This window comes from Borostomias antarcticus (assembly GCF_949987555.1).
Source record: "Borostomias antarcticus genome assembly, chromosome: 4".
Taxonomy (NCBI): domain Eukaryota; kingdom Metazoa; phylum Chordata; class Actinopteri; order Stomiiformes; family Stomiidae; genus Borostomias; species Borostomias antarcticus.
Genome location: NC_140237.1, coordinates 11,608,936 through 11,624,017, shown reverse-complemented (window position 1 = coordinate 11,624,017; position 15,082 = coordinate 11,608,936). Strand labels below are relative to the sequence as shown.

At 46.7% G+C, this 15,082-nt stretch overlaps 1 protein-coding gene across 1 annotated transcript in view; it reads left to right on the top strand.

The window, feature by feature from the left end:
• Positions 1-14,339, top strand: part of dbndd1 (dysbindin domain containing 1) — a gene marked incomplete at both ends in the record, with an annotated part of 23,815 nt that extends 9,476 nt beyond the window's left edge. Inside the window, 2 exons of the mRNA XM_084437540.1 lie at positions 2,626-2,763; positions 14,188-14,339. Coding sequence (XP_084293666.1) covers positions 2,626-2,763; positions 14,188-14,339 — 290 coding nt within the window. The remainder of the gene's footprint in view (positions 1-2,625; positions 2,764-14,187) is intronic.
• Between the last annotated feature and the right edge of the window lie 743 nt (positions 14,340-15,082).

The following is a 15,082-nucleotide window of genomic DNA, read 5'->3' as shown; positions in this document are numbered from 1 at the left end:
TAGAGAGTGGACAGTTTCAAATACCTTGAAGTCCAGATCACCAAGGACCTGTCATGGTCAACACACATAGACACTGTGGTGAGGAAAGCACGTCAGAGACTGAACCACCTCAGACAACTGAGGACATTCAGAGCGTCCCACCAGATCTGACGAAGCTTCTACACATGCATGAACGAGAACATCCCGACTGGAAATATTACCACCTGGTACGGAAACAGCAGCACACAGGATCGCAAGGTCCTACAAAGGGTGGTATGGTCAGCTGGACATTACCTTAGGGGGGCCACTCCATCACCTCAAGGACATCTACACCACCTCCTAAGTCAAAAGCATCCTGAGGGACCCCAGCCAACCAGGAAATGGACTGTTCTCTCTACTTGGGTCAGGGAGAAGGTACCGCACACACATCGTGAACACGGAGAGACTCAGGAAAAGCTTCCTCCCCCCAGCCATCCGACAACTAGTGTCGACAGTGTCACTATATCCAGTGTACGGTACACAGTGCCAAATATCTAGTGCACAGTATATGCACTGTAATATCACCTTACATGTAAATGCCGATGACAGTAAATGTCACCCCCGGGATTATTTATTCATATATATAGCATGTACATAACACACACATGACCTCCCTCACCCAGGGTCATTTATTTATATCCATTCTTATAACATGAGCATAATCCATCCATAATTCAACTGGTACCTTATCCTTTATCTTACTGTATATTGTTTAGATGTGTAATTTGTAAATTTTGTACGTGTAACCTATCTGTAATTGTGCACATCACAGAAACATTTCCCTTTGATTGTACAATGTACGTTTACATGTGACAAATAAAGATCTGAATCTGAATCAAGAACATTTCTTTAACTTCCGCAGCTCTCTGGGTGTGTCTGCCTGTGTGTGTGTGTGTGTGTGTGTGTGTGTGTGTGTGTGTGTGTGTGTGTGTGCGTGCGCGTGTCACAGGAGAGACATGGCCCAGGCTGTGTGTGTGTGTGTGTGTGTGTGTGTGTGTGTGTGTGCGTGCATGCGTGCGTGTGTGTGTGTGTGTGTGTGTGTGTTTGTGTGTGTGTAGCAGGAGGGACATGGCTTTGATCCTTGCGTGGCAGCGCAGCAGCTTATCAAAGACCATGGGCCAGCCAGGCCTGGCACAGAATGGGCAGAGAAATGACAGCTTTCATACTCCTCTACCATCTCTCTCTCTCTCTCTCTCTCTCTTTCTCTCTCTCTCTCTCTGTGTCTCACAAACGCAAAACAAACACACACACAAATCTACAGTTTTTACCAACACACACAAGCAGGGATATTTGATATGTTTAAGGTCCCCTGTCATGGTGTTAAATCCTACTGTACAAAGGCATAAAACAGGTGCAGTTTGGAAGATAATTCTCATAATTTTGTTCCCACCTACCTGTAGTGATAAAAATTACATTTTGATTCAATAAAATAACACACGAACATCTGCCAACTAGAAACATTCAAGGATTACATTACTGAATAGTTGCTCTGAGCATGTCAGTGGACATTTAAACAAAGCATGTGTCACCAAGCAGGCCCTGACAAACACGTTGGACCACCAGACTGCAGGAATAGCACTGCTGGATGGAATGTTGTGTCTGCCATGTCCGTGTTTTCCCTGGATGAATAAGAGGTCATGTTAACAGTAGATCCGTGTTTTCCCTGGATGAATAAGAGGTCATGTTAACAGTAGATCCGTGTTTTCCCTGGATGAATAAGAGGTCATGTTAACAGTAGATCTGGGTAGAGCTGGGTTGTCACGGCAGCAGGCATTGAGACGTGGTCTGGTATCTGAGAACTGAGGAGAGAAGAACAGGTGGTGCATGCACAGGAGAGAGAGAGAGAGGAGAGAGAGAGAGAGAGAGAGAGAGAGAGAGAGAGAGGGAAGGAGACATGTCGCCTCTATAAACACCATCTCCTTCCCCTCCACTGAGGCTACCTCTGGGCTTGATACTCCACCTGTTAGCGCTGACATCATCCTGACACAAGTGCACACGCACGAGTCGCACGCACATACAGACAGCACACACACACACACACGCACACACACACACACACACACACACACACACACACACACACACACACACACACACACACACACAAAGCCATGGACAAGGCTCCCTACTAGGATCTGCCAGACAGACTAAAGACCAGACTCCCTCAGATCATGATCACAGTAAAGTCCTTCAGATCCTCCCATGATCCCAGTAGGAGCAGCAGATATGATTCTCCAGACAGGACTGTCTTCTCTGAGGGATGAGATCTTGTGTCACACCAGGAAGGTATTGACTGAAGAGGGGCTGGCAGGGGATGATCTATAGTACTTATGACATGATGATGTCGGAGATGGATGGAGATGACGCTGCCGTTTTATACATTATATTTTATGTTATACAGTATGTAGCCTACTGTATGTCATTGTTGTTTATTGTTTATTGTTGTTCTTCTTTTTTCACTTGCTGTAAAAGCAATTGCTTGCTGCAACACCAAATAAAGTTGAATGTTGACGCTGAAGTGCAGGCGTGCTGTTCCTGATGAGACCCAACTCCAAATCACTTCCTACAGTAACTATGACATCATTTCCTTTCCTCTGACCCCTGCAGAGCCCCTCAGCAGTGTGTCATCCCTGGAGGTGCACTTTGACCTACTGGACCTGACCGAGCTGACCGACATGTCTGACCAGGAACTGGCTGAAGTCTTCGCTGATTCTGACGAGGAGAACCATAACGAGTCGCCAGCAGGTGAGCTCAGCGGTCTCTGACAGTAGAACGCTACGGACAGTTAGTACACACACTCTCTCACACACACACAACCAGGAAGGACTGGTAGTACTGTAAGAACATGTCTGCCCCCAGAGAAACACAGCCACATCAAGTACCCTCCAGTGACAGCTGGTAACAGAAATGTTTGAGGAGAATGGGACAGTATGCTATGGGGGGGGGGGCATCTAAAATGAATTTCTTTCCCTTTCCTTCTCAAACTAGACTAGAGTTGGCTATTATTGAATGCTAGATGAAAGGGGCACGGTTGCTGATAAATTATTGAGGTTTGCTATTGAAAGGTCAATGCCGAAAGAAATTAGTACGCCGGAACAGACTTGTAGATCAGACTCAAGATTTATTGAGTACAACAGCAGACAGGATTCTGGGTCGGTCACAGATACACTATAGCTTCAGTCTACTCTGATAGGACAACATCAGATTGAGTTTGTGCCATCTTTATAGTCATGGTGTGGCCGGATTCTATACATAGTTCAGTCTTACAGTACGCCCTTATTCATCTGTGCATTAGTGCCTAGTTGGCTTTTACTGTTTGTACCTGGTCTCCCCTCTATTCCTAGATTCTGACCATATAGGTCCGAGCACTGGGAATAGCTTAAGAACAGGAAAAATTGGACTAGAGTCAGCAGAAAATCTCTTAACAGTTGCGAACTTTGAATGCTAGTTGTAATGTGTGGGGACCTTGTCGATCAACAGGGGCAACTAGTGGAGCCCTCAGGGGTCTCGGGGGGATGGGGCAACTAGTCGTCCCGAGGTAGCTGAGCGTAGTGGTCGTGGGGGGGTGTAGGGCTTGACCATGGCCTGGAGGGCTTGACCATGGCCTGGAGGGCTTGACCATGGCCTGGAGGAGAGCAGTTCCTTTCACTGGCCTGTAGGCTAAAGTTTTAAACTGGATGCAAGCTGCTACAGGGAGCCAGTGTAGAGAACCGAGAAGAGAAGTCGTGTGGGAGAATTTGGGGAGTTGCAACTTTCTGGACAAGCTCCAGAGGTTTAATGGCTGAGATCGGGGCCCCAGCAAGGAGGGAGTTGCAGTAGTCCAGGCAGGAGATGAGAAGAGATACTGTCACCTGCGCTGTTTTGTCAGTGAGGAAAGGGCGAATCCTCCTGATGTTGTAGAGCAGGAATCTGGAAGAGTGTAACGGATGTGATACTGTACGTGCTGAGAAATATAGTTGTTCATTCAGGGTCACACCAGATTCCTCGCTGTCTGAGTTGGCGTCACCACTATATCGTCAATGGTGATGGCCAGGTCGCGGTGTGGGCAACTCTTCCCCGGGAGGAACAGCAGCTCAGTCTTTTCCAGGTTGAGCTTGAAAAGGAAATGACAGGATCAGCTGGGTGTCAACTGTAGCAGTGATAGGAGAAGCCATGCGAGCGAACGACAGAACCCAGAGATGGGGGGTGATTGGGGGGGTGGAGGTATTTTGCTTTTTCGTTCACATGACTACTTGCTACACCAGCCAGATGAGCTGGTCCTCTCAAAAGCGTGACTACTGTTTGATAGCCATTACAACAGTCTGTCAGGCGCAACAACAGCACACTGGAGAGACAGGGGATAGATAGAGAGAGAGAGAGAGAGAGAGAGAGAGAGAGAGAGAGAGAGAGAAGAGATGGAGGGATAAGGGATGAGAACAGCTCTGAGTTAGGATCTAGAAGTGAGTGATGGGAGGAGCTGGAGGAGAGACAGAGACACAGTGAGAGAGGGAGAGAGAGAGAGGGAGAGAGAGAGAGGGAGAACTCAATTTGAGTTTGAACTGAATTAAGAAAGAGAGAGAGACGGGAGAGAGAAAGAGAGTGTAGAGGGAAAAACAGAAGAGGACTCAGGACAGACCCTCGTCAGACTACATGGTTCGAACTACGTAGCTCCGACACGGAACCTCTCCATGTCACCTAGTAGGAGTGACCGTCAGCTAGGATGCAAACAGGGAGAGTGCAGAGCCTGTGACGCCTTTCTCCTCGGGGGTGGAGAGGAGGATCTGGTGGTCTACCGTGTGAAATGCTGCTGACAGGTCTAGGAATATCAGGACGGAAGAGAGAGAGTTTGCTTTCACGGTGTGGATTGACTCTGTCACTGCAAGGAGGGCCGTCTCTGTCGAGTGGCCAGCCTTGAACCCGGACTGGTGGAGGTCCAGGAGGTTGTTCTGATGGAGATACAAAGACAATTGATTAAAGATCATTCAAGTGTCTTTGATAGAAAAGATAGAAGGGAAATTGCTATGTAGTTTTTGACATCAGAGGGGTCAAGAGATGGTTTCTACAGGACCAGGTGACCCTGGCAGTCTTGAAAGCAGAGGGAAAGGGATCCTGATACAAGAGATGTGTTGATGAGGTGGGTTAGGAAGGGAAGGAGTTCGGGCGCAATAAAGGGAAGAGGAGACAGGGTCTAGGGAGCACATGGTGGGGCGGCTAGATGTAACAAGGCTGAGGAGGAGGTTAGGAGAGAGGAGAGGAAGGTATCATTAACTTTCTTGCCAAAGTTGGAGACATCGTCAAGGAGAAGGGAGGAACTACGAGGAGGGGGTGGGTGTTGGAGTAATGAAAAGAACGTTTCAAAGAGTCTGGAAGCAGAGGTTAGAATTTCAGAGTGGAAGAAGGCAGCTTTAGCAGTGGAGGGGGAGGAGGAGAAAGTGGAAAGAAGAGAGGAAATTAAGAAGGAAATTAAGAATAGATAGGAAGTTGATAAGGAAATAAAAGGCTTGCATTATCTGCAGGGAAGAGCTCAGTAAAACATCTCCGGTTCAAGGCACAGCATGTGGTTTGTGATTTCCTGTTAGACTAGACATTTTGAAACATTTAGAAAAATTCAACCAACAAAATCCCTGCCCCTCCGTTCAGGCCTTCCCCCAAAGTCACTCCTTCAAACTGGGGGAAAACAAATGACACTCGCTAGGCAGGCAGGCAGGAAGATTGACAGGCAGGTAAACTATCATTTCAAGTTGGCAATTCAAAATAATTGGACACATTTATTACAGTCCTGCAACTTCCACAGATTGCAGATTTATTTCATTTTAGTGTCAGAGCACCTTATTTATTGATTGCTGTCGGGATGTAATGAGAATTGCAAAAAATATGACAAAATTGCTGTTTGTTTTAAAGATGGCATTTACATTTGACATTTATAACACCTAATGTATCATCGCTGTTCCAAAATGGAACAGATTTTCAAGATATCAAAAAGAACATTCCAATGTTCTTGTAAAGAAACCACCAAAATGCAGTTATGAGGTTTTTAGCCAGTGACAGTATGTAATTTATGATGACATTATTGTTTTCTGAAGCTAGCTGGTGCTGATTGAGTGAAGACGCTGATGCTAGCATGCTCAGCTTGATGTGGCCTCATCTGAGGTGATTGTTATTGGCAGCTTGTCTGATGCAGCGCAGTGGCACAGCACTCATTAGCATAAACCAGGGGTGAAGCAGATTAACCTGCAATCAAGGATCCATCCGGACATGCCAGTCAGACAGACAGACAAATAGACAGACAGACAGGCAGGCAGACAGACAGACAGGTGGCAGGCAGGCAGACAGACAGACAGACAGACCAGAAAAGAAAGAAAGAAAGAAAGAATATAAAAAGCCATGTCATTTCTATTGTATTCATATTTAACATTCTAGCTGCTGCACTGGATCAGGGCCGGGCGTTTTGAGGAGGAAGAGGAAGGAGAAGACAAATGACAAATACATGAGGGTCTCTGCCCGGACCCTAATTATTTACACCTTCATGTGTCATGTCATCTATCTTCATGACTGAAACTGAACTTTTTTGGCTCTTCTTCCTAATTGCAGAGTAACTGTGGCTGTGCTCAATCAGTAGCTAATCAATCAATTTGACCAGATGTAGTCCTAGGCAGGAATGGATGGGGTTACCAACAGCAAAGTATATGATTGGTGGAGCTCGCGCTGTTGCACCAGGATTGTGGGTGGTGTATTTTTTCCATGTGAGAGCAATAGTTTGAGGAGGATGGCAAGAGGACAGAATTCAAAATACTGTCAAAATTGTATTTGAGATACAGTATAATTCTGAAAAATGTCACATATATACCATGTCATGTCATGTTTTTTTCATGAACATTGGGTATTTTGTAATGAATGAAAGCATGGCTGGCTTCAGATAGCTTTAACTAAAATTAGGAACACTGGCTATCAATATCCTTATGAGCACGAGTTGTATACATCATTGGGCTATGCCTATTCATATGGCGTGTAAAGCAACTGTAGCCTACATCTATATCTTATTCTTTCAGCTGCAACCCCGTGAGACTAGCAAGGGACGCTTAAATAAAGCAAATGTAGGCTATAGTTTTTAATAGTTTCAGGTTGGAGTAGACAATGTGATGTCTCTATACAAGAGAAACTAGCTGAATTGATCGGTCAGCGGGCAATGCTTCATACGTTTTGATCCATAATCTGGAACTTAACCTGCCCCGGAGCAGGTTAGCTCGGCAGCATAAGTTACCACGGCGATATAGCACAGTGAAAAGTGAGACACCTTCATAGTACGGATAAACCAGGCTTGAACCTGAAGTTATCGCGCTAACCCCATAATCCTGTTTCGTAGTACAGGGCCCTGATCTTGCTAGAAGCGGTAGCCTACTAAGCATTTTCTTAACTACCAGAGGGTGACAAACTAACACATTTTAAAAATACAACAAAGTAAAACTATATTGGGATACTCCCCTAAGGACAAACTGTGCATAAATAACAATAGTTAAGATAAATGAAACTATAGGGAAGTGTGCATGAGGTAGGAGGAAGAAGAGACAAGTGACAAATACAGTAGGCTACATGAGTGTCAGCAGAACTGCCTGGACCATAATAAAACGTTAAAATATCTTTAAAATCATGTCACACAGCACAATGAGTATGCGTTCATATTTATATTCTGCATCAACCGGGGCATGAACTCACAAAGTTACACCAAGGGCAAGTCTAACAAGTTTCCACAAAATGTTAAAGGCACGACAAAAGGTAAAAAACTAAACCAAAGACTGAACAATAAAACCAAGGTACACACTCAACAAGTGGAGAACAAAAGACAAAGTTTGCAAGCTTACAGTACAAGATGGCACAGGAAAAACCAGGGACAACGCACAGCTACAGCAAATAATGAACAGACAAAGAACGACTGTGGAAGCTACATGTACATGTAGGCTATATGTACACAGACTAACAAGACAGGTGGAGACCAATCAATCAGTGGCACAGGTGTCCTCTCAATCAGAGTCAATTTAGCCAGTTGTAGTCCAAGGGTCTGCTATTGGGGCAGGGTTGCCAACAACAATGTCTCTGATTGGTGGAGATATTGCTGTTGCACGATAGAATTGTGGATAGTGTATTTTTTCCTGTATGAACAACAGTAGTTTTAGGGGACAAAATAAGGACCTTCAAAATACTGTCAAAAAATCAGTTTTTGAGATACAATTCTAAATAATTTCACACTGCGTCTACCATGTCTTGAAAATGTTCTCATTTTTTTCATGAACATTTAGGCTTCAGTAAAACATGATGCACAGTGGGCTCAATTTTTGATATTTCAAAAATCTGAGAAGATAGTTTGTGGAGGACACTCTGAAGATGTAGTGTAGCAATTGGGTTTCAATTGACCAAAAAATGCGGGAGGAGTAGGGTTTGATAGGTTTTACAGTTTTTGAGAAAAACAGAGTGATGGACTTGTGTGCCAGCTCGAAGCATATGAATGTTTTTGCTCACTTGGGCCTCACTTGGGGTGCTGGTTGCAAAGTGATAGCATGTAAGGCTGATTTATTATGATTTTTAAAAGTCTTAAACTTTAGACTGTTTCTGTAGCGCCAACATCAGGACGTTTGGTATAGGACTGGACCTATGTGCAAAGTTTGGTGATTTTTCATGCATGGGAAGTCAGACTTCCTACAGTAGGAAGACTATTCAGATTCAGAATACTGGCAAATAATGATCTTAACATAGGCCAGTTTCAATGAATGATCTTAACATTGGTCAGTTTCAATGAATGATCTTAACATTGGTCAGTTTCAATGAATGATCTTAACATTGGTCAGTTTCAATGAATGATCTTAACATTGGTCAGTTTCAATGAATGATCTTAACATTGGTCAGTTTCAAGCCCCACCCCTCCCCACACAACCCACACCCACTTTTTTCACACCACAAAAAGTACAAATTGTACACACACATAACATATATATGGGGTCCTTCGGGAAGTGTTAAATAAATAAATCTATAAAATATGTATAATTATTATATGTAGAAGTATATATTATATAGAATTATATAATATATATTATATTATATACTGTATATATATACAGTATATATATATATACAGTATATATATATATATATATATATCATATTTAACAATTTCCCAAGGACCCCTGACATTATGCCCAGGGCCACAGGGGGTCCACGGATCCCTGGTTGAGAAACTGCTGCTGTTGAACAGTATCACAGCTGAGTAGTGGTGACTGACGTGCAAATACTGGAATGTTGAAAATACTCAAACTGACAGTTCCATTGATTCATCATGTCAAATCTTATGGAAAGACTCACAACGAGATAAACATTGACATTCTGGTGGCGGCTGCTGTATGAGAAGCTGTCTTTACAGGCAGAGCTGGGTTGTTCCTCCTAGTGCTCGTACTCTAACAACAGTGTTTGTCCCAGTGTTTCACACCAGTCTGGGAGAAGTGCTGTGTCATCGCCTGGTGTCCCTGTCTCTGGCTCTTTGGGGTCTCTGACTCACTCTTGCAGGGGCCGGCCGGTGTTTCTGCATCGCTGCATTGCTTCTACTGCTTTATTTATCTCCCTCTCCTTTCCCAGTTTCTCTCTGTTTTCACCTTTCCCTCCATCCTCATTAGTCATGTGACTAGCTGGGGGCTGGGGGTTTGGGGGCTGGATGCTGGAGGCTGGGGGCTGGATGGTGGGGGCTGGATGGTGGAGGCTGGATGGTGGGGGCTGGATGGTGAGGGCTGGAGGCTGGATGGTGGGGGCTGGATGATGGAGGCTGGACGGTGAGGGCTGGAGGCTGGATGGTGGGGGCTGGATGGTGGAGGCTGGATGGTGGGGGCTGGATGGTGGAGGCTGGATGGTGGGGGCTGGATGGTGGAGGCTGGATGGTGGAGGCTGGATGGTGGAGGCTGGATGGTGGGGGCTGGATGCTGGAGGCTGGATGGTGGAGGCTGGATGATGGAGGCTGGAGGCTGAGAGCTGGGGGAGGGAAGAGGAGGAGTGTGTGAGTGTTGGTGAGGGGAAGTGGAGGGGAGGGAAGGGTGAGGTGTGTGTGTGTGTGTGTGTGTGTGTGTATGTGTGTGTATGTGTGTGTGTGGGGGGGATCACTCTAAATGCAGCTTGTTGAATAATTCACTCGTCCCCACAGGGTACAAGGGCTGATCACTTCCCAACCTTTTAGACTGTTATCATCACTCTGAACATGATGAAAAAAACGTCACACTAACACGTCACATATTTATTTCTCTCCTTTATTTCTTTCTCTCCCTCTCCTCCTCTCTCTCTACCTCTCTCCTCTCTTCTATCCTTCTCCTCTCTTATCTTCTGTCTCTCTCCTCTTCTCTCCTTTCTCCCAACTAAAACTCCCTCTTCCCCTTGCTCTCTCTCTCTCTCTCTCTCTCTCTCTATCTCTCTTCATCTCTCCCTCTCTCCCTCAGAGAAAGAGGGAAGGAGTGTGTTTAGAGGATGGGTGGTTGGAGGGTTAGGACTGTATGAGAGAGAAGGAGAAATATGAGTCTAAAGGCTGTATGGTTGTTTCATTAGGCAGCCATCCAAAACCTAGCTTTGAGTCTGCATCTGCACTCATAAGAGGTCATCACTACAACACCCACAACCACCATCATCACTGCTTAGCCCTCTGAAACTACAAATCCAAGTTTCCTTCAGTAGTCTCGCGATGCCAGACTTTCAAGATCTCCGTGAATCTGACCTTCAGCATCTCAGAGAGAGAGAGAGAGAGAGAGAGAGAGAGAGAGAGAGAGGTGTGAGAGGAGTGTGGGAGGTGTGAGCGGAGAGAGGGAAGGGTGAGAGGAAAGATGGAGGGGTGAGGGAAGATAGAGGACAAGGGGAGGGGCAGAGGGGGGAGGGAGGGCGGGATGGAGGAGAGATGGAGGAGAGAGGAGCAAGGTGGTCAGGGGTGCATATGCAAAATTTCTCCCCTCTCCTCTCCTGCATCCATATTCATGGAGTTGTCACCAGGGGATGGATGGGTCCACTGGCACTGCCTGTAGGGAATTCCAGTCACACACTCTCACTGGCAGACACACACACACACACACACACACACACACACACACACACACACACACACACACACAACAGTAGTGTAGCATCTAATGATGGTAAAGAGGCTGTCCTCCCTCTCATTAAAATCCAATAGAGCCACCATTAATCTTACAGTAAATCAACTGCCTGTGTGTGTTTGTGTGTATATGTGCATATGTGTGTTTGTGTGTATACTCTATGTGCATGTGTGCGTGTGTGTGTGTGTGTTGAGAGGAGGGGTTTTAAGGAGCTACTAGATCCATCCATCCATCCATCCATCCATCCATCCATCCATCCATCCATCCATCCATCCATCCATCCATCCATCCATCCATCCATCCATCCATCCATCCATCCATCCATCCATCCATCCATCCATCCATCCATCCATCCATCCATCCATCCATCCATCCATCCATCCATCCATCCATCCATCCATCCATCCATCCATCCATCCATCCATCCATCCATCCATCCATCCATCCATCCATCCATCCATCCATCCATCCATCCATCCATCCATCCATCCATCCATCCATCCATCCATCCATCCATCCATCCATCCATCCATCCATCCATCCATCCATCCATCCATCCATCCATCCATCCATCCATCCATCCATCCATCCATCCATCCATCCATCCATCCATCCATCCATCCATCCATCCATCCATCCATCCATCCATCCATCCATCCATCCATCCATCCATCCATCCATCCATCCATCCATCCATCCATCCATCCATCCATCCATCCATCCATCCATCCATCCATCCATCCATCCATCCATCCATCCATCCATCCATCCATCCATCCATCCATCCATCCATCCATCCATCCATCCATCCATCCATCCATCCATCCATCCATCCATCCATCCATCCATCCATCCATCCATCCATCCATCCATCCATCCATCCATCCATCCATCCATCCATCCATCCATCCATCCATCCATCCATCCATCCATCCATCCATCCATCCATCCCCCCTGTGCTAGAGGGAATAGCACCAACGCCACTTAGTGGAGCAAAATGGTGGTGCGCCCATGTGCCCATGTTTCACAAACTGGACAGTTTGATGACACTGACATAACTGTCCGGTCCTGTCTATAATCCTGCTGGACACTCAGGGACCAGTTCAGGTACGGGACACTCAGGGACCAGTTCAGGTACGGGACACTCAGGGACCAGTTCAGGTACGGGACACTCAGGGACCAGTTCAGGTACGGGACACTCAGGGACCAGTTCAGGTAATTCTGCTGTGGAGTAACTGAGAGAAGAGACCGGGGAGGGTGCAGGGAGACTAATTTATACTCAGTCAAGTGTCGTACGGCAAATGTCTGTCGACAGAAAATAAATGTCGCCCGACATTTAGCATTTATACTTCAGCGAAGTGTCTGATCACCTCCATGGTAACTTGTAGACGTGTGGCTGATTGATCCATAGCAACGAACGTGCCTTCTATCTAGCTGTCCAATCACAGCTGTGCGACGAAAGTGACGGTGTCTGCAACATTAGAAAGTTTGTTAGGTGCAAGACACCCCTGTTCTGTTTGTCGACACTTTCAAAAGTGTTGTATGGTGAAGTATTAATTGGCCTTTAGGGAGAAATAAAGATGATTGAAAGGGGGAGGGAGAGAAGAGAGGAGAGAGAGAGAGAGAGTGAGAGAGAGAGAGAGAGAGAGAGAGAGAGAAAGAGAGAGAGGGAGGGAGAGGATGACTCATTCTAAAATATTTTTGGTACCACATTTTCACACACATCCCATATGTGTATGTATGCATGTGAGTGTGTGTGTGTGTGCTTGTATATGTGTCTGTGTGCGTGTATGTGTGTGTGTGGAAGAGGATGACTCCCTTGTATGTGTGTGTGTGTATTGTTGTGTGTGTGGTATGTGAGCATGTTTGTGTACAGCTGTCGTAGGAGCTCCTACAGTATATGAGGTACAAGCAGAGGCTGGGTCTGTAAGAGACTGTGAGTGGCTGAGACTGACCTCGCTGACAGGCCAACCAGAGACCTCCGTCTCAGTGACAACTTGGAGGAGTGGCCAACTGGAGATAGGGGACAGAGGATTGGAGGAGACCATGTGATTGGTTTAGAATGAGGGGACAGGAGGGGACATTCGAGGCCAAGACAGAGGCAGCTTGATAAGATGAGCTGTCCGACACACACACACACACACACACACACACACACACACACACACACACACACACACACACACACACACACACACATGCACACATACACATGCACACACAGTCCCTCTCTCACTCTCTCTCTTGCTCTCTGTTTCTCTATGCCTTGATTCTGTACAGACACACACACACCTTCACAAACACACACACCTACACAAACACACACACACAGACCTACACAAACACACACAGACAATAGCTTGCCTCATTAAGAGCTTTCTGAAACTCTTCCACCATTTCCCCTGGGTGCCTGTGTCCTTGGTCCATCCTAAAACACATCCACATCCATGCACACACACACACACACACACACACACACACACACACACACACACACACACACACGCACACACACACACACACACACACGCATGTGCACAGAAAATACAGGCAGCACACAATGTACTGCCTACTGTGGCGATGGAGTGTGAGTGATGATAAAAGGCCAACATGCCAAAATAAAATAACTGCATATGGAGCCAGAGTGTGCAACTTTTTCTTTCTCATGATGATAAAACACACAAATGTGTCATTCTTTTCTTTCCTCTCAGCAACGTATCCCACCTAGCCTTTTCATCAGCCCCTCCATCCTCCAGCTCCTCCATACTGTGCCATCCTTGTTTGCTTTATGTGGTGCTGTGTTGTCTGGCTGGTTGTGTGTGGGTTCATGCACAATTGTGTGTGTGTAAATGTGAAAGAGCTGGCAATAAGTCCAGAGCTGGGATAAGGTTCCAGATATACACTACCTCCCAGCTGAGCTGCCCCATAAGGCAGGTGATGGGTGTGTAGGGGTCAAAGACATGTAGGACACATGTTTATGTTATACTCGCCTGTAGAATTGCATGCATATGTCTGTGTGTGTGATGTACTCTCCACAGTATGTACTGTATGTAATATGACCCACCCCCCCTCCTCCCAGGCCCCCACCAACCCCCATTGCCCAAGGGAGGGTACATGCGCTCCCCATCGTGGACCCGCTGCACGAAAGTTGAGCCCCCCCGGGAGAGGAAGCACCACAGCGACTCGGACACCACGGAGCTCATGAAGCTGGAGAGGCCCAAGCAGCCCTGAGGGACCAGGGCTCCAGGGGGGGGGGGGGGGGCGTGCAGAGAGAGAGGCCCAGAGAGGACGCACCCCGAGCGGGCAGAGAGACCGGACCGACAGGCCCCCCCATGCTCCGCTCTGGGCACGACCACAACCCCAGCTCTGGAAGCTGAGCCCTGGACACGGTGCAATGTGTTGTAATGTTAACCAAATCATGATGTGATGGCTGTGAGATATACAGTACATACAGGCTCTTTCTCTCTCTCTCACACACACACACACACGCGTGCGCACACACACATCACACACATACATGTACAAGCATATTTATTCCGTTTTTCAAGCAAGGGTTTCCTTTGGCACAAGCTCTGGGGTGTCGGCTGGCTTTTTTGGCTTTGTTTTGGGGTAACCAACAGGGTATAGTCTGTTCTGGAGCAGGGGGCACCTCCAAACCTGAATTCTGGACCTGGGGGGGTTAGAGGGCGGGTGGTGGGGATCTGTCCACTGAGGCTGTGGCTGCGGTATCACCTGTGAGGAGAGCGTGGCGTGAGGGGAGGAGCCTCTCCATACGCAAAGACTCAACAGGAGAACGGTATGAGAACAGGTTTATCAACAAGCAGTATGGAGGACATGACTGCTGGTCATTATTAGAATAATAATAATATTATACAACATGCTGCCTGACATGAAGAGCTAGGACCATGTGCTGGCCCCGAATAACTTAGCAACAACTTAGCTCTCAATCTCTGCCTCCTCTTTCCACCACTCTC